Genomic DNA, 21,511 nt, shown 5'->3' on the forward strand with positions numbered 1-21,511 from the left:
ACCACGTTTTCCCCCTTTTTGAGCTTTTTGTTAGTGATTTTGCTGTTTAAAATGGCCCCCAGGTATAGTGCTGAAGGGCTGTCTAGTGTTCCTGAAATCAAGAAAGCCGGAATGTGCCTTACAGAGAAAATATGTGTGTCAGATAAGATTTGTTTAGCCAAGAATTTTAGTGCTGTTGGCTGTGAGTTCCATGTTAATGAATTGACCGTATGGTACATCTAGAAAAAGAAAGAGGAAATGCACCGATCTGTAAGTGAAGCGACTCTGGAAAGTAACACTGAATGCATGATGAAGTTATGGAAAAGATGGAAAGCGTCTAAATTTGTGGATTCCTGAGATGATGGCCCATTAAAAAAAAAAAAGGTAATAAAGCATTGTTGTGAGGCTGAAAGCCTAAGAAATCTACAATCACATTACTCGGGGTCAGGAAAATATTAAGCCTTTCTTGACTGTTGTTTTCCTATAAAGAAATACCGTAGCTCAATCATTATTAGTAAGAAATAGATATTGAGTAAGACATGTTTAAACAGAAATTCACATAGAACAAGGTTTATATATTTATTGGTTGACACAAATGTTGTGAGCAGAGCTCCTGGGAACCTGCCCCTATATTTCTGTCAGGAGCGGTGGTCTGGTACTCGCTAATTCAGTTCACGGTGACTTTAACGAACAGAACTGCTACAAGTAACAAGAAAGGACCTGCTGCTCATCACTGTTTCTGTTCCACACCGTCTTCTCTGCAGCCACACCTCTGCCTGCCCGGTGTCCCAGCCCCCTCCAATGTCGTGTGGATGTGGACCGCACATGTGAACAAACGTCCTCTGCGGGAAATTTTGCTGCAGAGGAACAGCACTACTTGGGATTTTGAGCCTCATCTGGGCACAGGAGCATGTGGGTTAGGAGACATCTGGGTGGCCTGTTGGGTGGGGTTGCTAGAATGGAAGTAAACACTCACTCTCCAGAGGATGTAGTCGGCCGGGGGCGAAGGCATGTGCAACATCGCATGCTGTCCGTTGTTCAAACCTGCTGGCTTTGCAGTGATACAGAGCTGTGACTGCAAGTGTTTATTTCCTAACTCCTTGTTCGGTCAGCACACGCTGATTTTGCTTTTGTGTCAGCATGTGCCACTGCCCTTAGCTGGGGTCTATTTCATCCCTGTACATCACCTTCCTGAGAAGAAGACATACAACCGGTTTTTGTGCGGCCAAATATCAAGAGCCAGCAGAACAACGTCATCCCTGAGAATTTCAAGACGTATGCTTGCCATCAGGTTTGAATTCATATGGTCTGGGGGCTCAGGATGTTTGTAGCCGGTGGCCGCCAGAATGACCACCGTGTTCTCTTCTTTCCCATAGGGGGCAAGTGAAATTCCTCCTTTGGCTAGGACAGGAAACCTTTCACGAAAGGGGGGAAGGCATGAGAGAGACGAGCAGAGGGCAGGGTTTGGATAATTTTTATGCGGGCATATGGTCTCTTGGGCTGCTGTGCCTTTTGCAGCCTGTAGCCGAGACTACCAGGGAGCTTCTGCTTAACTTAATGAGGAGCTACTTTAGTTATTTGTTAGAAGTAAAGCAGAGAACAAACAGAGTGAAGGCCAGAGGCTCGGGGTCAGATGTGGCTACTCTTCGTGGCCCAGTGGTGCAGCCAGAAGTCCCTTCATCATATCTCAATTTCTCATCTACCCTGTGAAAATGAAATGTAGCTGTAGTTTCCTGAATCTTCAATAAAAATACCGTAGATGTGTTTTTAGAACTTCCAGACTTCATAACAATGAAACGTAAAAAAAATAAGCCCTTCCCATCACCTTAATGCCTTAGATGCAAATTAAGGCGCCCAGACTGTTAGTGTTTGTTGGTAACAACATCCTTGTATTTGGGAGAGGTACTGAAGACAGGTTTTCCGCTTACAGGATGAAGCATGAAAATCAACATATATTTTTATAGAAAATAGGAAATATTTAATGTATATAAATTTATTTGCCTTGGCAATTATTTACAATTGATGATTGATACCAACAATTGAGGTAAAAATATACATGAGGTATAAATATAATATTTAAATGCAATATCATATTTTATTTCCATTGGCAAGATAACAGTGAATAAAATACTGTGGTATTTGACAAAGAAGCTCGATGCATCTTTTCCCTCATTTTTCCTGTTTTATTTTTTTAGACGCACTAGGTTATGCAACAGTGACATGATTAGTACGCGTGCAAAAATGGGAAAGTCAGGTAATTTGAAGAGAAGGGGGGGTCATGAATACAACCGTATTGGTTTTAGTACCCTCTTGTTTCCCAGAGTGTGGTCTTTGGGCCAGCAGCATAGGCATCCCCGAGACTTGTTCGAAATGTAGAATCTTACTCCAGACTGCCTGAATTAGAGTCTACAGTTGATCAAGATCTCCGGGTGATTCGTGTTCACGCTAAACTTGGTGATACAGTACGATTCATCCGTGTGTGTCTAGCGTATTTTCCAAACCCCTAGGATTCCATCTCTGGACCAGTGTTAAACTAGATTAAACTTCATTAATCTTGTCTATGCATATTAAGGTAATCCAACATATATGGTTGAATTTAAGATGCATGGCAGAAGTGAATTTGTTTTCCTCACGGAGCATTGCCCAACTTGAAAATTATGGGTTTGCTGGCCACTTCTTTGTAGGCAAGGAAATGAAAAATTCCCAGGTCATAATTCAAATAGTATGATTTTCCTTGCACCATAGAGAACTCATATATAATATTTTTATTTCTCTCAATAAAAGAATTGCACATTGCTGATAGGAAAAACATTACATAATAACATAAATGCATAACAATACAAAAGAAAGGGAAAACACTCATTTAAGGTTTTTTTTTTCCTCCCATACCAGTTGCTAAGTTATGATGCCAATCTTCATGGATTACCAAAGAAAATCTCTTCCTGAAGCCAAGCATAATAACTTATCTTTCTCTCTACCGTTGTCAAATTACAATTAACAAAAAAACTCCACAACTTAAATCCATTAGCAATGGGTTAAGGAGAGTCAATCTGCTTAGTCTATACAATAATAAATAAGTTTGGGTCAAACGTGTAGGTAGCTTGACAGGCTAATGAAGAAATATGAAATTAAGAAACCTGTTTATATTTTCTAAGAGTTCTATTTTCGCAGAGTACAGTTTTGGTCTTATCGTTAGTTTAAAACCCTGTCTTTTAAATTGCAAAAGTTTAATGAATTATATCTTAAGAACATCCTCCATGGCAAAATAAGAATTCCCTGAAGCTGTAATGGTCCAGGACTCTCAACTGACCATCGCCTCCCCCTGTCTGGTGTCCAGAGTTAAATTCAGTGCAATGTATCGGTAAGAAAATGCCGATTAACTGTGACCAAATAGGCCACTGGTCATACAGAATGACATTTAGGAACATGATAAAATGTATCTATGAAAACTCGATAAAACACAGAGGCTCCCTTGGGCTTTGACTATGCAAAGGCTATTATATTTGGCTCTAACCAGCAGGGCAATGAAGTTCTTGCAGTCACTTGCCCTGACTCCAGTGGCCCGTGGGCATCTGACATTTCACCAAACTGCATCCGGCTGGGTCCACTGGCTACTGGCAACCTAGCCTTATACTTGGTCATGACTTCTACTCCACTTCTGTGCTTTTAAGAGGAGTAAGTATTCTTTTCCCAGCATTCTCCAGCACTCCAAGCTCAGTTTTTGAAGGACGCAAGCAAACTGACAACACATAACAACTTTCAATGTTGTTTTCCTTTGGTTAGCTAATCTTTGGTTAGACATCGGGGCCGACCGACAGACTACACATTTTCATACCTGGGTGTTAGCAGCAGGACAGTGGGGGGCTGGGCCCAGAGCAACTCGGAAAGAACCACATGAGTGAGGAAGGGACTCACTGAGTCAGATGCATTCCTTTTCAAAAGACGCAATTATATATAAAATTGATACTGTGCATATATACAGTGAAGATAGAGATATACACACATATGTACATATGCTATACATACATTTATTTACAGTTAAAAGTATGCTTCTTAGAAGCCTTTAAATAGCAAATTAGGCAATGCACAAGAAATAATCTATTTAATTTTAAGTAACATAGATAAATGTTCTGATTTTTAAAAATATTATATTAGTAGGGATGTAGCCGTCTCCAGGAAGGCTAGGAAAGTTCTCAGCAATTCTTGCCTCTTCAACATTCCGACTTCTCAGTGTTTCCATTTTTAAGCATTAACCACGTCTCTCTCTCTCGCTCTCTCTCTCTCTCTCGCTTTCTCACGAGCAGCCTCTCCCACAAGTGTTTCCGTTCACTTCCTCTTCCCTGAGTTTGATGTCGCACTGGGGAAAACTCAGATTTTAGTTTCTGGACCCTCAGCAACGAGGGGCTGAAAAGAGTTTCTAATCCTGGCAACTTCTGCTGCACACAGATGTCCGAAGCCTTTACTGTACCACTCTGGGGAGTGACCTCTGTGGGGACAAAAATGAGAAAGGAAGTGGGAAAGTCTTTTCCCAAACCTCAGCATTTTATCACGGCAGACTGGGCTGTGCTGTGGCCCGCACCTCGGGGCGCATGCCTACAACTCGGGGCTGACGCCTCGAGGGTCTGAGAACCTCACTCTGTCATCAGGTGCCTGGAAAATGCCTTTTTGGCCAAGTATTCAGTCTGTCTCTTCAGGGTTCACTGGGTGCTTCGCAGCAATACCATGTCCCCAGAGAAGATTCAGACTGAATTCTGGAATTCACTGAGAACACTCAGTGTCCACGGACCCAGACCAAGAACCTGTTCGGCATCGTGAGTGCCTTGACGGGGTCGGAAGTAAGTTCGTTTCTTCTCAACGCACGGCAACAGGAGGGGGCGGCAAGAGGAGAGCAGGCGCGACAGAAACACACGAGAAGGGGACTCGCGATCGCTGTGCTGCCACCAGGCGTGTGTTCGCCCTGCCTGAGAAGCACACAGAGTGGGAACGGCACTGAACGTAAAGAAAAGCAAAGGGCTGCAGGAGAACGTCAGAAGCTTGGGAAGGAGGGGGAAAAGGAAAACAGAGAGGGGGAGCGATCACCTATGAAAGCACGCGAACGGCAGTGAAAACACCAAGTAGGGTGGAACGGGGGATCGGGACGACGAACGGCGCCCTGGCGACTCTGGCCCTTGAGTGAGCCTGGCGTCCCCGGGAGGGCACACTTACTTCAGGTCTATCCTGCAGATGTGGGTCAGTCTCGATTTGCCGGAGCCACAAGGTTCTATCAAGTACTGAGAATCCATCACCACGGCCCGCACGCCGCCCATGAGCTGGGCTTCCTCGTGCTCCACGGAGAGGGACACCAGGGTACACGTTCCTTTGGGCAGGTCCGTCTTCCAGGTCCTGCGGCAGAGCACCCAGCACCGCAGGATTAGGGCCGAGAGAGAAAGAAACACCTGGGCGCGGCACTGAGGTTCACGCCTCTGTTTTCCCGCTCAAATCCCAATCCTGGTTACTTCAACGGATGGTTTCCAGAAGGGTGTGTAAAATCTTTACAGTACAGTTCAAAGCAAGGGTCTCAGCCCTCCGACCCAGAGGCCAGAAATGGTTTTGCAGCTTTCCTTTTATTTTTATTTTACTTTATTGATTAAAAAAATTATTTAAACCTTTTGTTTTAATGTCTGTTTACTTATTTTAAGAGACAGAGACACAGAGAGCAAACAGGGGCAGGGCAGAGAGAGAAGACAGAGAATCCCGAGCAGGCTCCGTGCTGTCAGCGCGGAGCCCGACAAAGGGCTCAAACCCATGAACTGTGAGATCATGACCTGAGCTGAAATCAAGGGTCGGATGCTCACGTGACTGAGCCACCCAGGAGCCCTAGTCTTGCAGCTTTCCAGTCTCTGGAACCCCAAATCAAGGCTGTAGAGGTTCCTGGCCATTATTGAACGGTTGGTCTTACGGTTTTAGAATTAGGACTTGCCCATTCAATTCATTCAATAAACATCTCCTGGACACGTGAGAAGCCACTAAGAACACAAAGATACACAGCCAAGGAGGACAAACAGACATACAGAGCGACATCTAAAACACCAAAGTGAGTGCAGTGATGAGGCTATGCACGGAGTGATCTGCAATCACGTGGAAAGGAAGGTGAGGCTGACAGGGGAAGGCTTTCCGGAAGTGATGCTCAACTCAGCCTTACAGGAAAAATGAGCTGGTGTGCTTGGCCTGAAGCAAATTAGACACATGTGGACTGCTAATTCTTTTCAAATACCTGAGTGGCTCCTAAGCAGAACAAGAAAAAAAAAAAAACAACACAGTCGATTTGACTCCAGCAGGCAGAGATGCGACGGCGTGTGTCAGCTCAGTATAGAGAAGACCTGTCTCACAAAGTACACTCTCCAAAAATGAAACAGGCTGTCTGAGGAGTAGGAAGTTCCCTGTTACGGGAGCCATTCAAACAGAGAGGGGGCTACCCCTTGGAAAAATGTTGCAGACGGAAATCAGGAACTGTGAGAGAATCTGTGTAACCATCATTTCTACCGTAAGACACAGGTTTCATTATCATAATCCCAGTTATTTACATCACCAATCCCCTCCCTCGCTTGGCCATATCTTCTATAACTTTGTCGGCCCTGTCCTACTATACCAGGAAGAGAAACTACTCCGGGTGCCAAGCAAGACCTTGGGAAGAACAAAGCCCTATACAAACGCTTAGCAACTTCTCCACGGGTGGGACCCTTCCCTTCACGTGAGATGAAGTGATTAGCAATAAAAACTGCAAGTTGTACAGATTTGTGGGGGTAAAATGGAAAAATCCTCAGTAGTTACCACTGGAAGCTCCTGAGGATCTAGGGAAGGAGACAAAGAAGTAAATGTGGGGTCCTGAATGGAGACCAGCCGCGTACAAGCTGGTCTAGAGAGGGAGACACTCTGAACAGGAAGCATCTCAGCCTTGTGAGCTCCTCACCATATGTGTCACCTTCTACCTTCTTGTGTCGGAACCACCTTCTACCTTCTTGCGTGGTTAATTTTCTCGAGCGTCGAGGTCTTCCTGCTCAGAGCCTCATGATGCAACCACTTTCTCCTTCAAGTTGTGGATTAACTATCGGTGCTGTGAGACTCTGCCCTAAGCACTATGTTTAAAATTCAACCCCTTACTATCCTCCTATCTTCCTTATCCCCCCACCCCAAGATAAGGAACCTGATCCCCTTACTCATTATTTATTGATCCTCCCTCCCGGATAAAATGCCAACCCCAAGAGAGCAGGATTGCAGTCTCTTGTATTCACGGCATTATCCCCACAGACTCCCCACGGTGCTGGAATGATGTCCTGTACTGAGAAATAGGCTGGTGGGACTGCGGGATGGATAGAAGGACGAGGCTCCAGGCATGGACTCTGGCCCTCAACCTCCTCCAAAGGGAGGGAAGAGGCACGCTATGGCACGGTTCCATCCCAGAAGAACTGGCTGCCATCCCAGAAGAACTATTTGCAAGAGTGAAGATGTGAACTTTAACTTCCACGAGATGACTAATGTCCCAACAACTGTGGGACTAAGCCACCCTTAAAACTGCCCACGTTCTCCACCAGGATCCCAAGGTTGCTAAGATAAACACACATATTTCGGCAACAATGACCCTTAGAATTCAAGGTCCCAAGGACCAACTCCAAAGGCATAAATAGCCTGTGTGAAAAGTAACCTGTGGTTTGCCATCAAAACTAGTTTCATAAAGTATTTGAAACAGACGTCGGGGAATTTCACTAGTGATTCCTTTTCACTGCTAATCTATGGGAAGAGACACTGTCTGCCACCAGTTATCAATAAAAAAAAGCATATATTGGTTTAATTACATTTTATTTGGTTTCTTGGCATCCTCAGTCCCTGTCCTTTCTGATTTGATGCTGACTCCCCAGCCCATGTGCACAGCTATACTCTGCATGCCTCCTACTGCTGGCTGAGCACCCCTTCCAAACCCAGAGGGCAAGGGGCCAGAACTCAAGCCAGAAAGCTATCAGAAGCAACACCTGAACAGAAGACACAAGGCTAGCAGGCCTGTCAGGCCCTGAAATCCTCCTGGATACCCAGCTGTCTGTGCATAGTTGGGCCTAAGGCACAGTTGGGCCTCGGGGCTGTGCCAAGGTTTCCACACATGGCAATGAATTATGAATCTCTGAGGTTGCACAGATGGATTTTGAGGTTGCACATACTTCTGTCTTAAGAGGTACACACACCAAAGACTTGCTTCCCCAAAGGAGAAAAGGCAAATCAGGAGAAAAGTCAGAGGCAATTTGCATAACATGGCAGCAAGTCCCACTGGACCAACAGCAGCTTATTCTCGGGACTCTGTTCTGAGGAAATGAGCAGTATTTATGGCCTAATAAACCGTCTGCTCCGTAATGAAAGGGGCCAGAGGAGAGCCCAGCACAGCTGTAAACTGGGTGAAGGAAGCAGGAAGTCGGGCATAAATACAACAAAGTCAGATGTCGCTGAGGGCAGCAAGCACCGGCTCAGAGTTCCCAGCAGAGGCTGAACTTAGGTGATAGAACTGTGCAAAATGTTTAAATACGAAGCTCTTTTTTTTTTTTTTTTTTTTTTTTTTAAGTTTATTTTTTTAATGTTTATTTATTTTTGAGACAGAGAGAGACAGAGCATGAACAGGGGAGGGGCAGAGAGAGAGGGAGACACAGAATCTGAAGCAGGCTCCAGGGCTCCGAGCTGTCAGCACAGAGCCCGACGCGGGGCTTGAACTCACGGACCACGAGATCATGACCTGAGCCGAAGTCGGACGCTTAACCGACTGAGCCACCCAGGCGCCCCTAAATATGCAGCTCTTAATCTGCTTCTGGAAACAAAAACATCTTAAACCCTAGAGTCAGGCTTACCTGAGAACCACGAAGTCCCTGGAAGGATGGGGGGCCATGCTGTTCAGCACGTACTGATAGATTTCTGTTTGCTTGTCCAGAGTTTCCACAACCTTCCACTGCACAAAATCCTCATCCCACAGGTGACGCTCTCTCAGCACACGATTCAGAACCACCGAGGGGGGCGCTTCGACCTCCGCAGAGGCCTTCCATAGCTTCAGCGGATGCCCGTCCCCCACCTTGGGAAAGACACCATCGAAGGCTGAAGGGGCCAACTAGTTCCAACGAAAACCTACCATACTTCACTGGGCGCTCAAAAAACATCACTGGTTATGCCACTGGGAAGTGATTCTGCATATCTCAGGTTTAAGACGTTAAGATGTTAATCTTTAAGCTTAGAAGAAAAATAATAGTGACCGTACAAGTAATCTCCATCAACACACACGGTATTTACTGTGTGCCAGGAAAGATTCTAACCCATTTGATTTTTAAATAGCCCTCCTCCAACAGTGGTAGGATTATGTCCATTATGCAAATGAAAAACCAGGCACAGAGAGGCATGTGACTTGCTCAATGTCACACAGCTAAAGGACAAGGATAAGATTGGTACTCTGTACTCTGATTACATGCGCCAGGGACTGCTTGGTGGTCTCTAGAGTGGATCTTTGACCTGTTTGTGTGTGTGCCAAGCCCCATGGACAGAGTGGCCTTTTTTTTTTTTTTTTTTTTTAATTTAAGAGTGAGAGAGAGAATGCTAGTAGGGGAAAGGGGCAGGGGGAGAGAAAGAGAGAGAATTTTAAACAGGCTCCACACTCAGTGTCTGCCTAACATGGGGCTTTATCCCAAGACTCTGCGTTCATGACCTGAGCAGAAACCAAGAACTGGACACTCAACCATCTGAGCCCCTAGGTGCCCCAGAGAGTGGCCATTTTTATTTATTTATTTAAAAAATTTTTTTTAACGTTTATTGATTTTTGAGACAGAGAGAGACAGAGATGAACGGGGGAGGGTCAGAGACAGAGGGAGACAGAATCTCAAACAGGTTCCAGGCTCTGAGCTGTCAGCACAGAGCCCAACGCGGGGCTCGAACTCACGGACCGCGAGATCATGACCTGAGCCGAAGTCAGACGCTTAACTGACTGAGCCACCTAGGTGCCTGAGAGTGGCCATTTTTAAAGCAAAACAAATCCCTGCTTGTTAGACATGGGGGTAATTTTGTTACAACCCTGAGATTACCTTTTTGAAAGCAAGATCTGTATTGTCTGTGCTGGAGCACGTGACCCAGCCTTTGAACTTCTCCTTGGCTTCTTTCTGGAGCCCCTGGACGAGATGTTCCAGGTACATATGGAAAGTTGCTCCGCTCTCCTCCAGCTGGGACCCCAGGTCTTCTAGAGTCGGAGCGTGGATCTCAGCCTCCACGTAGGAGTTATGGGACTGGGCTACCAACTCATGTGGGACCTGAATCAACGGATGCACACAAGAGCAACAAACTGAGCTAAAGAAATGCTGAAACTAATAGTTAGAGAAAGCAAAGTAATTTTGTCAAAACCCACAGTGTGGGCAACGGGCCTAGTGCCATGGGGATAGTTTCCCAAGATCAGCGGCAAGGCTGGGGTGGGGGAGTTTCCCAAAGTCAGGAAAAGCAAATATGTTTCTGAGACTACAGTTATTATCCAAAACATTGCAATGACTTCCCATTCATTCTTTCCATTTTCCTTTTAACGTATTTTTCTTCGGTTTGGCAAAATGTGGGCTCAGGAAACTTAAAGCACATAGACTTAAGAGAAACATCAAATATGAGTCAGAAATAGCTTTACCTTTTTAGCACACTTTTCCCATTTACAGATGCCAATTCCAGCACAAAAAGTATGCCAGCAGTCTACTTCAATAACTTCTTAAACACATCTGTGGCTATACTCAGAGCCTGTCATTGATTCTTGGTTCACAGAACCAAGAGGGTTACGCAGATGTTGAACCTAATCAGGTCCAAGTTAACACATCCAACATAATTGGCTGGCTGGCCTTGAAGCTGGCAATGGAGGGCAATGGAACCATTTTCTTGAAAACCATCATCACGGTAGCCCCAGGTGTCTAACTGTCAGGGCCTCAGTGATACAGGGCTCCTCACGCTTGTTGGGGGCAATGACCACAGCTATGTTGTGTACTATTGTCATCATAAAATCAGGAACAAACACATATAAGCCGCAAATGCAGCAATGGTTCCAAGCATCTTCTCTGGCTCCAAGAGCTATGAGGAAGGCTGCTGGAAGCGGTTACTCACCTCGAACAGTCTGTCGCATTCTGTGATCATGTGGGCAAGCCCCTGAGCCGCGGCCAGGTTCTCACTGAGGTCCTTTTGATCTGGCTTCCCGGTGGCATATTTCTTCTGTATGACTCTATAATTGAAGGACAGAGTTGTAAGCGGATCCCAAACCCAAGAGCTTTTCGCAATCCAGAGCTTGTCCCTTTTGTTTTCGGTTCCTGTCCAAGATGCTAATCCAGATCCCAGACTTTCTCATTTCCAAATAAAAACAATGACCACACAGATATTCTGAGTCAGGGGAAGAGTCTGACAGCTCATAATGAAAAACCTTGGAAAAATACAAGGGCAGGAGTAACTGCTGGGGGAGAAATTTATCTATTTTTTCCTAAATTTGAAACCACGTCTTTACAGGCTGCTGTTCTCAGGTCTTAAGTCCTGCTTTTTTCATAAGAGATTGTAAATATGACTTCTTTCCCACCCACACACTACATACACACCAGAACACAATGCCTCAGGCTTTCTGGATGGCAATGGCCATCCTTCAGTACTACCTGGTTTTATATCTGAGCACATGAATTAGCTCACCTTGAAACATTTTCTTTCTTTTTTTTAAAGTTTATTTATTCAGAGAAAGAGAGCGAGAGAATGAGCAGGGGAGGGGAAGAGAGAGAGGGAGAGAGAGAATCCCAAGCAGGCTCCATGCTGTGAGCGTAGAGCCCCATGCAGGGCTTGAACTCACAAACTGTGAGGTTGTGACCTGAGCCGAAACCAAGAGTCGGGTGCTTAACTGACTCAGCCACCCAGGTGCCCCTTGAAACATTTTCTGATTATAATAAACTAAATGCTGACAAATCCCCAAACTGAAGTACAATACTAGAAGTGTTTTTTGTTTGTTTGTTCGTTTAATGAGCTATGGGGAATATCTAAGGATTATGGCTGTTGATGAGAAAAACCCACCTGGGGGAGCTTTCTTTCTTCAGTAAATTAAGATGAAAGAGGGAGGGGGCCAGACACACAGCCAGGTTCATGGGTGTCATCTGATTCTCTTCCACCGAGTTGACCACGTCACTCAGGAAGCACAGCAGCGTCTGCAGGACCTCCCTGCTTTCGTCGGCCAGCAACAGGACGGCTGCCTGCACTGCTTGCAGCCGCTGCTCCTTGGGGACATCTGCAGAAAGGCGGGTGCCGGGTCATTAGAGGAACAGCCACGGGAGGAGCCAGCTGGGGGCCCGTGAGGAAGCTCCACCTTCCCGGTGTGCAGACCCCCTCAGAGATATGACCATCACCGACTACCATGGCGACAGCCACTAACGGCACAAAGAAGTAAGTCACCGCTCAGGCCTCACAGCTGCTGAGAGGCAGAGCTGGGACTGGAACCCAAGTAGTCCGGCTCCGGACCCGCTGCCTTAACAAGAAACGCTGTTTGGCAAGGAACGGCCCCGTCCTGGCCTTTCACGGTCTCTGAGCGAGCCACCTGCTCAGCCGTTTGCAAACTGTTTTTCTGCTCTGACTGCAGCTGGCGGCTGGCCGGGGCACGGTCAGCCTGGCTTCCCTCATGTCCACCCTCCCACCAGACAGCTTGGGAAGCACCTCTCAGGAGGCCCAGGGCTCCGGGGCACGTGTTTGGACACCACTGTGTTAGGGGACGGCGGCCTCGCCTTTCCCCACCTCTAGCAGAGGAGCCGGGCTTCGATGCCAGCTTGGCGCTATTAACCACGAGTGGTGGGACGGAGCTGGCTGGCCCTCTCGAATGACTCCTAGAGGCTCGGCTCCTTGAGGGTCAGCCGGACACATCTTCCTTTCTCCTACAAGTCCCCCAGGGCTTGGTGCAGAGGGAGTGTGCTGTTGCTTCATGCGGTGACCTAGTGTCACGCATCTCAAAATCTTGGGGAGTATGGAAGTTGAGGTTGTACTTGGGGAAGAGGATCCAGGTTGACTAGGGTGATGGGGAGGGTCTGGCCGTGTCGGGCCACTCTCCCTCAGGGTGGTCCGTGTGGGGTGGTGGTGGTGGGTGCTGGCCATGCAGGTTCAGAAGGGTGCGGGCCCCAAATAGGTGATGTGAACCGAAAGGGAAAATCCCAGCAAACGGATGCTAGGCACTACATTATGCTGCCCCCTGGCTGTGTTCATTACTGATCTTTTAGGTCTGACTCAATGCCCTTATACCTCTGACTCTGAAAGACCCGGTCAAGAATTCACTCTGGTTACATGGTCTTTCTTAAAATACCATGTTCTAGAACAGGTGTCTGCAGTGGGGTGTCTGTCCTCTGAAGGGGTGGAGGAAATGCGCTTGTGACAATCCTTGACATGAGAGAAGAAGATATCAGGATTTTCAATGGTGTTTATGTTTTCTCTCATGCTTTAAAAATACTGACTGGGTACGTTTTATAATGTGTATCATAGTATATCACAGTATATTTCTACTATGAAAAATAAGTATACATGCTCAGATATTTACTAGTGGTAGGGGTACATGATAAAAAACATTGGAACCTGCTGCTTCAGAGGGCCTGTGGTGTGACCTTCATCCCGGGTCTGGATCCTCTCCATCATTGTACATCCCAGGGCCGGGTACCCTCTGGACCCCAGTCACGCGGCAAATCCACATTTCTGGAAAAGCCTGCTGTACAGTCAATGTTTTAGAAACCATCTCGACCCCTGCTACGTCCACTGTGTAGTGGCACAAGACAGCCCGGGGTTTAGTAGAAAAGAGCCATTTTGTTCAAATTATAGCAGAACCTTTTTCTTTTTTCTTGCTTGTGCTGAAACAGAAGCAGATGCTTCAGGCTTGTCACTGAAGTGTTATAAATTCAGCTGAGCCATTGAACTGCTTTTAAATATGCTGCTTTGGCTAAGATGTCTAGTGTGTACATTGTTTAACTTCAGATCGCCAATATTCCACAACAAAATTTTAAGAGTCATCTGTCATGGCTACACGTTGTCTCAACTTTCTCTCTAGTCACTTTTCCCTTTATCTGTCAGAAAGGATCTTCTATTATTTTCTATAAAAATTGTTGTGAAGGTCAACTATTAATCCCTAAATTCAGCATTCATTTTGAATCCTATCCTCTTTGACCGTTCTGTTACATTCGGCACTCGTGTGGCTCCTGCCTCTTTCTCAGCTCTCGGGAGACTACTCTAGACCTGCATATCTAAATGTTGATAATGGCAACGATGTGGATGGCTATCGGCATCTCAAATTCAATGTCCAGTTGATTCTGAACACCTCTCCTCTCCCTGCTCTCAAACCAGCTCTCCGTCCCCTCTTCTTTTCCATATTCTCCCAGTCACCAAATGTTAGGACTACAGAGTAGTCTCTGATCCCTCCATCTTTCTCCCTCCTGTAGACCAGTGGGTTTCAAATATTTTCATTATCCGTCCAAACTCCAATTAATCATTTAATGAAAGTCCAAGAAGCAACATAGCTAAAATTAAAACTGCCCTGGAAAAGGGGAGGAAGAACGGTCCCTCTCTTTGACTCTAGAGTCTATCCACGGAACACTGAATTTCCAGTCTCACTGCTGGAAGTCACTGCAGGTAACCCAGTGCTTCACTTACTGTGTTAGCTCACTCACTAACCCCCGGTTCCTGGACAGTCCAATATCTCTTGTTCACCACTTCCACATTCATGGGTCACAAGAGCAGTTCTGATGGATATTTACCCTTGTGGCAGACACAAACATGGATGCCTATTCAACATCTACTTCCTCTTTCTCCCTCTACAAGAAAACACACTTTCTGTTCAGGTGCGGGCTGCAATATGCTCAGGGAAGGTGGGTTCTTCCTGCAGACTAGGGAATAACCATGCTGGCCTAACTCCCAAATGGTAATCCTTCTCTTTCCAGTGACTGATTGAAGGGAGAAGGTATAAATAATTTCTGGCCTATGGGACCAAGATAAATGCTAGGAACTTTTGTAAATGTATCTCCCTGATAAAAAGAGACATTTGCCCAAGGAGAAGCCCTTCTGCTCTCTTCTTGACTTTGAATGTGATTTGGGGAAGACATGATAATTATAAGTTGTGGTAATCATAATTCTAAGTTGTGACCTTCAGGGGATAACCAAGAGAGGCTGACTTCAAGCCTGGCATCACTGAGCTGTGAAATTAACCGACTCTGGAATTACATAATTCCAGATTTCTTGTCATGTGCGATTGTATGATTTTTTTTTTTTTTATTGTTTAAGCTATTTGTTGGATTTCTGGTTCTGTCTTTATAGCCGAGAGCATTCTAACTGGTAACTCCCTCAACAACACCCAAGGGTTGGTTCCTCAATGCTTAACGAATCAAGTATGAACTCTTTGCCCTGATATTCAATGCCCTTTCTTGGTATGGACCCAGTCTAATTTTTCAGTGTCAGTGGTCCTACATCGTACAGTTACCACTCATGCCAGTCAGATGAATACCTTGTAATTCCCTGACACATGCTCATGCTATTTGTATAACTCAACAAGTGTTTCTTCCATAGCCCAACCTTCTGTTGTGGAACCAAGTTCGATTCCTCATCTCAACCTCCTTGGGTTTTCTTTGTAAGCTTACTGTGGAATTTCTCCAATCTTGCTGCACGGCAGTTATTTATGATATGTCTCATGTCCCTCAGTTGTAAGATCTTTAAGAGCAGAGAGTAGGTCTTACCCATCCATATCAGCTGTAGCACTCAGCCCAGTGTCCTGTGCATAAGAGGAACTTGGCAAATGTTTGCTCAGCTAAAATAAACCCTGCTTTGATCCAGTTTCTTGCTGGTGAGTCTCAGAAGGGGCCAAAGGGATTTATCTCTTGGAAATCATCTGGCTTTAACCTTAGACTAGTGTCAACCCTAACCTGAGAACTGATTAAATGTAAAGAATCATATATGATAGTTCCAAACCATGAGGGAGGCTTCATGGCAGCTCAATCTCTTATGGCAACAAAATCATAAACTCTCTGTGTTTGGGCTCACACAACATGTACCATTAATTTAACTTAACTTATTCACTTTGACAAAATAATATTTATTTAGTGGGTCATCACTTTATCCTGTTTTTACAAGTGGTATTTATTATAATCCCTTTAGGATTTGCAATATCGTAGGCTCCTGAAACACATTTAGCCCAGAATTCTCTATAGCAGGGATCTTCTTCAAACTGGATGAATTCCATGTTGAGTCCCAGTTCAGGTATATTTTGCTGAACACTCAAAGTCCACAGCCAAATATTTTTTTTCCTAAAATATTGGGACTTGGACCACTAAAATAATTTATAATAATAATATTATTGCATCTAGAAAAGAGTCATGTGTTCATTTCTAATATCCCCCTTTGCTGCTACCTTCAGAAGGATATGCTACCTTCAGAAGAATAAAAAATTTTTTATTCAATGGTTATTTTAATTATTGGGGCTTTGCTGAGAATTGTCAATTTAGCATCACTTAAAAAATTCCAAGTGAAAACATTACTTACTTGAATTAGGCCTAAGCTTCATTTGGTTTGTTTACTTTTCACCAATTAAAATACATTGTATTAAGATACATTTGCTTCTTATTTCTGATCATTTGGCTTTGAATTTCATATATCCCAAGGAAATGTTTATTTTAAAAAGATAAAATATATTTTTTAATGCTATTCATTTATTTTGAGAGAGAAAGCATGAGCGGGGAAGGGCAGAGAGGGAGGGAGAGAGAATCCCAAGCAGACTCTATGCGGTCAGGGCAGAGCCTGATGCAGAGCCCAAACTCATGAACGGTGAGTTCATGACCTGATTTGAAATCAAGGGTCGGATGATTAGCCCGACTGAGCCACCCAGGCACCTCTAAAATTAAGTAAGTTTATAAAAACATTTATATACCAAATAAATTCCATTGTGTCCCCTTTGCATTTTAAAGTTATTAAAAGTACATCGAAAGTTAGTTTTAGATCTTATGCAAAACCCTACTGAGAAGGAAAACTTTGATGTCAAAAAGGTATTTTCAGACCCGTAAAATATGGCCTGGAGATTTCCATATCAAACTGTGAACAAAGTTTACTTTTGGAAAGAAGTGTAGATGATAACTTTCATATATTTCTTTATGGATTTATGTATTACTTGTACAACAAGCACTCAGTCTGCAGAATGTTTTTACGTGGATGCGTGCGCATGAGAACAGTGGTCTGCATGGCTTCCACTTACACTGATAGATGTGGAGGAAGGTCTCGCTGAGCTTGTTGGTGAAAAGAGGCTCTGGGAGGTCCCGGAAGAACTGTTTTACCATATCCGCCACATCATAAGCAGATTGGTCCTCATAGCTGACATTCTCAGGGAAGCTCTCGTTCATCTGACGTAACGCATGGATTCGAGATTTCACGCCCGATTTTCGAAAAAGACCCACCTGAAACAAGTCACAGGGACGTGTTAGCGAGGCGGCCCTGGCCCCAGTCATTCTCTTCCTAAAGCAAGCAACCTGGGAGTGATGAGAGGGCATGGAACCAGGACCAGAATGAGTAGCAATTGCTTCCGAACTGGTAAAACCGTGAATGATGAGTTTAGTTACTTCGGGCAGTAGTTGAACGCTGACTTCCTCTCCCATAAAATAAAGATAAGAATAATACTCCACCCCACAGGGCGTTCGTGGAGATTAAATGAGAAAATGTGCATGACAGTGTTTTGTAACCTGTAGCCTTCTAACACACTAGATGCTATCATGGCATTCACTTATCCAACAAGCAATGATTAAATACCACCCTATCGCAGGCATATTTACAGTTGCTAGGAGCCATTGGTGAGCAGAGCAGGCCAGACAAAATTCCCTGCTGTCTGGGGTTGACGCTTTAGTGGGGGGTTTTGAAAAAGTTTGGTCAATGGAAGGTTTGGTGGGTCCCAGATAAGCAAGCAGTGCACCTTTGGGGGAGAAGTTCATCGGGAATATGCTCATGAAACAAAATAATACCATAAACATGTATTTTGATTTAAGGGTCTTATTTCTTGTTCTCCTTTGGAACCCCTGTAATCCTCCCTATGTATGTTTCTCATATGATGCTTGGCACCCATTATTCTACCTGGTTACTTATGTGCATAAGCTGTGGCTCTAGTGAGGATCCCTGGGTGGCATTTTTTTCACTTTAAGGCATTGTCTTATGTAGGGCTTAGATTCCTCTTCTCTTTGACATGTAAATGGAGAAATGGAGCAGTAAGGAACCAAGGGGATAATGCTCCTAGTAGGAACGAGTTGAGGTGGAGCAGAGCCCCAGGAGAATGGAGACTCCTGCCAGGGTCGGCAGGTTACACTCTTGGCTCCTCAAGAGGCTCTGCGCTCTGGACTTGCCTCTACCCAAGAAATGACTGAATTTCTCTGGGACCCCTGGTTTACAGTGAATTTGCATGTCTGCTATTTTTTTTTTTTAATGTTCATTTATTTATTTTGAGAGAGAGAGAGAGAGTGTGTGCTTGCGTGCACGTGAGCAGGGAAGGGGCAGAGAGAGAAGGAGAGAGAAGATCCCAAGGAGGCTCTGTGCTGTCAGCACGAAGTCCAATGGGGGGGCTGGATGCCACAAACCGTGAGATCACGACCGGAGCCGAAATCAAGACGCTTAACCGACTGAGCTCCCCCAGGTGCCCCAGCATGTCAGCTATTTTTAAGTGCCTGTAGGGCCCGGAGTTGCTCAAACTCAGTCGTTCATTCAACCCTCAATCTCTACTCTTCTCACTCCTGAAGGGCTCACAGGTTGGCTCACTTCCAAAAAGGTGGGGAGATTTTGAGCGGTCAGACCGGTAAGCAGCCGCACACGGGTCAGCCATGGCTCCTCCTCCCTGAGCCTGGGGAAACTTTCAGGCCCTGTCAGCGGCTGCTCCGTGTGCCAGGCCAGGCTTGACCCAAGTTCAGGTGTCCGAGGAAAGCTCTCCTGGTCATGGCTCTAAACGGAGAGCTGTCCTAATTCCTTTAAAGTACAGTGACAGCAAGGGGAGAAGTCTGAGCGATGAGAGAATACTCAGGTTTTGTACACGTCAGCGGAATGGATCGCAGAGGACATCATACGCTGCTACGTTTTGTGGCAATAAAGACCGAATCCTTAGTAACACTTTTTTTGCATTCCCAGGCTTAGCACCCTAATTCCACAGATCAGGAATATTCAGGCATATTGTCACTGAAAACATTAACTGCTTTCCTTTTTATTTCTTAAAGTTTGGAAGGTCTAGAAAATGCAAAACTTCGCCGCACTTAGATGACTGCTTCAAGAATGCAAAGGACATTTATCACCCTCTGGCAACGGCTCCAAACTTCATCAAAGCGCATGAGAAGAAAGCACGTACTGTCGAAAGAAAAATTCAAGGTGTCAGATGAACGATTACTAAAGTGAGGTCCATCCTCAGCCTGGTTACATTCTCGACTTCTCTAGTTCCGGAAGGAGGCCCAGGACGGTGCCACGGGGCTGTGCTCCACGGGAGTTCTCAGAATCGAAGTGCCTGGAGGGTGAATTGTGGAGTATGACTCACAAACATTTATCCTCCTGTGAGTTGGTATCATTCCGCCTGAGAATTCCTGTTATTTTCTTAGCAGCAGAGGACTATTGATTGGAATCTATCAAGAATAGAGCAGATAGGTGTTTGTGGGTAAATTACGAGCATCCCGAGTCTTGCTGGCTTCATCTCTGGGTGAGTACCGACGTGCATGTACAAACACATCCCAGCAATGTTTTCCTCGTATTGTTCCGTTTCCAAGTTTCTTTCTAGTTTCAGCAAATATTGTTATTTTAATTATTTTAGACATGTCTGGAGCTCTCCAGCTGCGGGCTCTCAGCTGCTTGTTCTGACTTAGATCTCACAGGATGTCCAGAGGGCAGTCAGGTATTTATTTGTTCTGCCTCAAATTCTGACAATAACCTTCCCGTCCCACCCTTATCTTCCAGGGATGTGGGAAATATCTGTGGGATCTGTGGATTTTTGTTGGAAGCACAGAAGGAAATTTCTTTCCTAAACTTAATAAGGAAAAGGTGGTCTGAACTCAGACCAGATTCCAGATGTAGTAGCTCAGGATGGCAGAAGGGAAAGGCAGAAAGAAACCCCAGTCTTCAACCTTAGCCCTACACTGATGAAAAAACTAACCTCGGAGCCACCCTACTTCCTGACTTCTTGTTACAGGAGCTCATGAATTTCCTATTGGGTGCGCCATTTTGGGACTGTCTTCTTCTGTTCCTTGCAGTGGAAAATTCCCAGGACACAGTGACTAGAAGATTCTTCTGATGGTGTAGAGACCCTGAGAATAAGGAGAAGTCCACCTACCTTCATTAAGCAACCATGGCGGCTGGTGTGAGTGACTGGCAATAATCATTTCTTTGAAAAGTTTTCAAAGGAGTGATGAAATTTGCACTTCTGGTGAAAAAAAAATTTTTTTTTTTTTTCTGAGTGAAAACAGAGAACCGAAGAAACCATGTTAAAGCTGTCGCTTCTAAGGGCAGCCTTGTCATCACTGTGGATGGGAGGCTGCCCCAGATCCCTCAGCTTCATTATGAGGAAGACCCAAACAGTGTGAAATGTCTTTCATTTGCCTCTGCGCCTGTCACTGCTGGTAGTCACACAGGGCCCCATGCTTGGTTTCATTCTCTGCTGTCACCGTCTTGAAATTCTTAATAAGTTATGAACAAAGAAGCTCAAGTTTTCATTTCGCATGAGGCCTTGCAGGCTCCACAGCAGGTCCTGTTCTCGTGTGCCGCTAAAGCACGGCTCCAACACCCTCTCCAAGACGGGAAGACTAGTGGTCAGCAATGCAGAGTTCATTTCACAAGCATCTTGCATGTGATCTCTCCTTTCACAAGTAAAAGGGTGAGTGGCGAGCGTTCCCTTGGTCCAGTTTTACTTTCCTCTCTTTTGTCTTCCACCTAAAATCCCAGCTGTGAAAAAGCAGACTCAAAGTATAACCTAGAGAGGCCCCAGAGCATCATTTATGTCATCTGAGGTAGACAGCAGGGCCATGATGAACAGGCAGCGCGTACAGGGCACCTGCACTGAGTAGGAAGTGTCTTCCCAGAATAATTGGGCTTCTAAAACTTACTGTTCCATTAGAATGAGAGGTCGGGCATGAGTGCTGCATTAGAATTCAAATTTCATCTAAATAACATTAAATCTCCTACTTGGCATCCTTTTTATGCTAATCCATTCAATACTTAATGATGTTTATCAGGACTTCCATTTCCTCTTCTTCAGAAATGTGCTCAGCTAATGAAGAAAGGTTGGTTTTATGCAGAAAGAGAAAGGTTCCTAAGTACAGGGTGCGGGGGGGGGGGGGGGGGGGGGGGGGGAGTGGGGGGGGTGAATGGAGGAGGGGCGGGTTCTGATTCTGAGCACTGCAGGCTTTGCCTCTCCTCTCCCTGCGGTGGCTTCACATTCATCAGGATGGGCATAACCTGTGCTTCTGTGCGCCACTGATTTAGGGCAGAAATAAAAGCTCAGCCAACAAAGCAAGGCTCCTCTCACACACTG

At 45.3% G+C, this 21,511-nt stretch overlaps 1 protein-coding gene across 4 annotated transcripts in view; it reads right to left on the reverse strand.

Annotated features, from left to right (window-relative positions):
- Window positions 1–1,960: 1,960 nt before the first annotated feature.
- STARD13 (StAR related lipid transfer domain containing 13) overlaps window positions 1,961–21,511 on the reverse strand; it is a 235,703-nt gene continuing 216,152 nt past the window's right edge. For all 4 annotated transcript variants that reach the window (XM_042998133.1, XM_042997960.1, XM_042998016.1 and 1 more), the window contains 7 exons: window positions 17,228–17,426; window positions 12,043–12,253; window positions 11,104–11,218; window positions 10,059–10,280; window positions 8,844–9,061; window positions 5,185–5,361; window positions 1,961–4,465 (listed from right to left, as the gene is read on the reverse strand). In XM_042998133.1, coding sequence (XP_042854067.1) covers window positions 4,348–4,465; window positions 5,185–5,361; window positions 8,844–9,061; window positions 10,059–10,280; window positions 11,104–11,218; window positions 12,043–12,253; window positions 17,228–17,426 — 1,260 coding nt within the window. In that variant the 3' untranslated portion in view covers window positions 1,961–4,347. The remainder of the gene's footprint in view (window positions 4,466–5,184; window positions 5,362–8,843; window positions 9,062–10,058; window positions 10,281–11,103; window positions 11,219–12,042; window positions 12,254–17,227; window positions 17,427–21,511) is intronic.

The sequence above is a fragment of the Panthera tigris genome, chromosome A1, assembly GCF_018350195.1.
Source record: "Panthera tigris isolate Pti1 chromosome A1, P.tigris_Pti1_mat1.1, whole genome shotgun sequence".
In the NCBI taxonomy this organism is placed as follows: domain Eukaryota; kingdom Metazoa; phylum Chordata; class Mammalia; order Carnivora; family Felidae; genus Panthera; species Panthera tigris.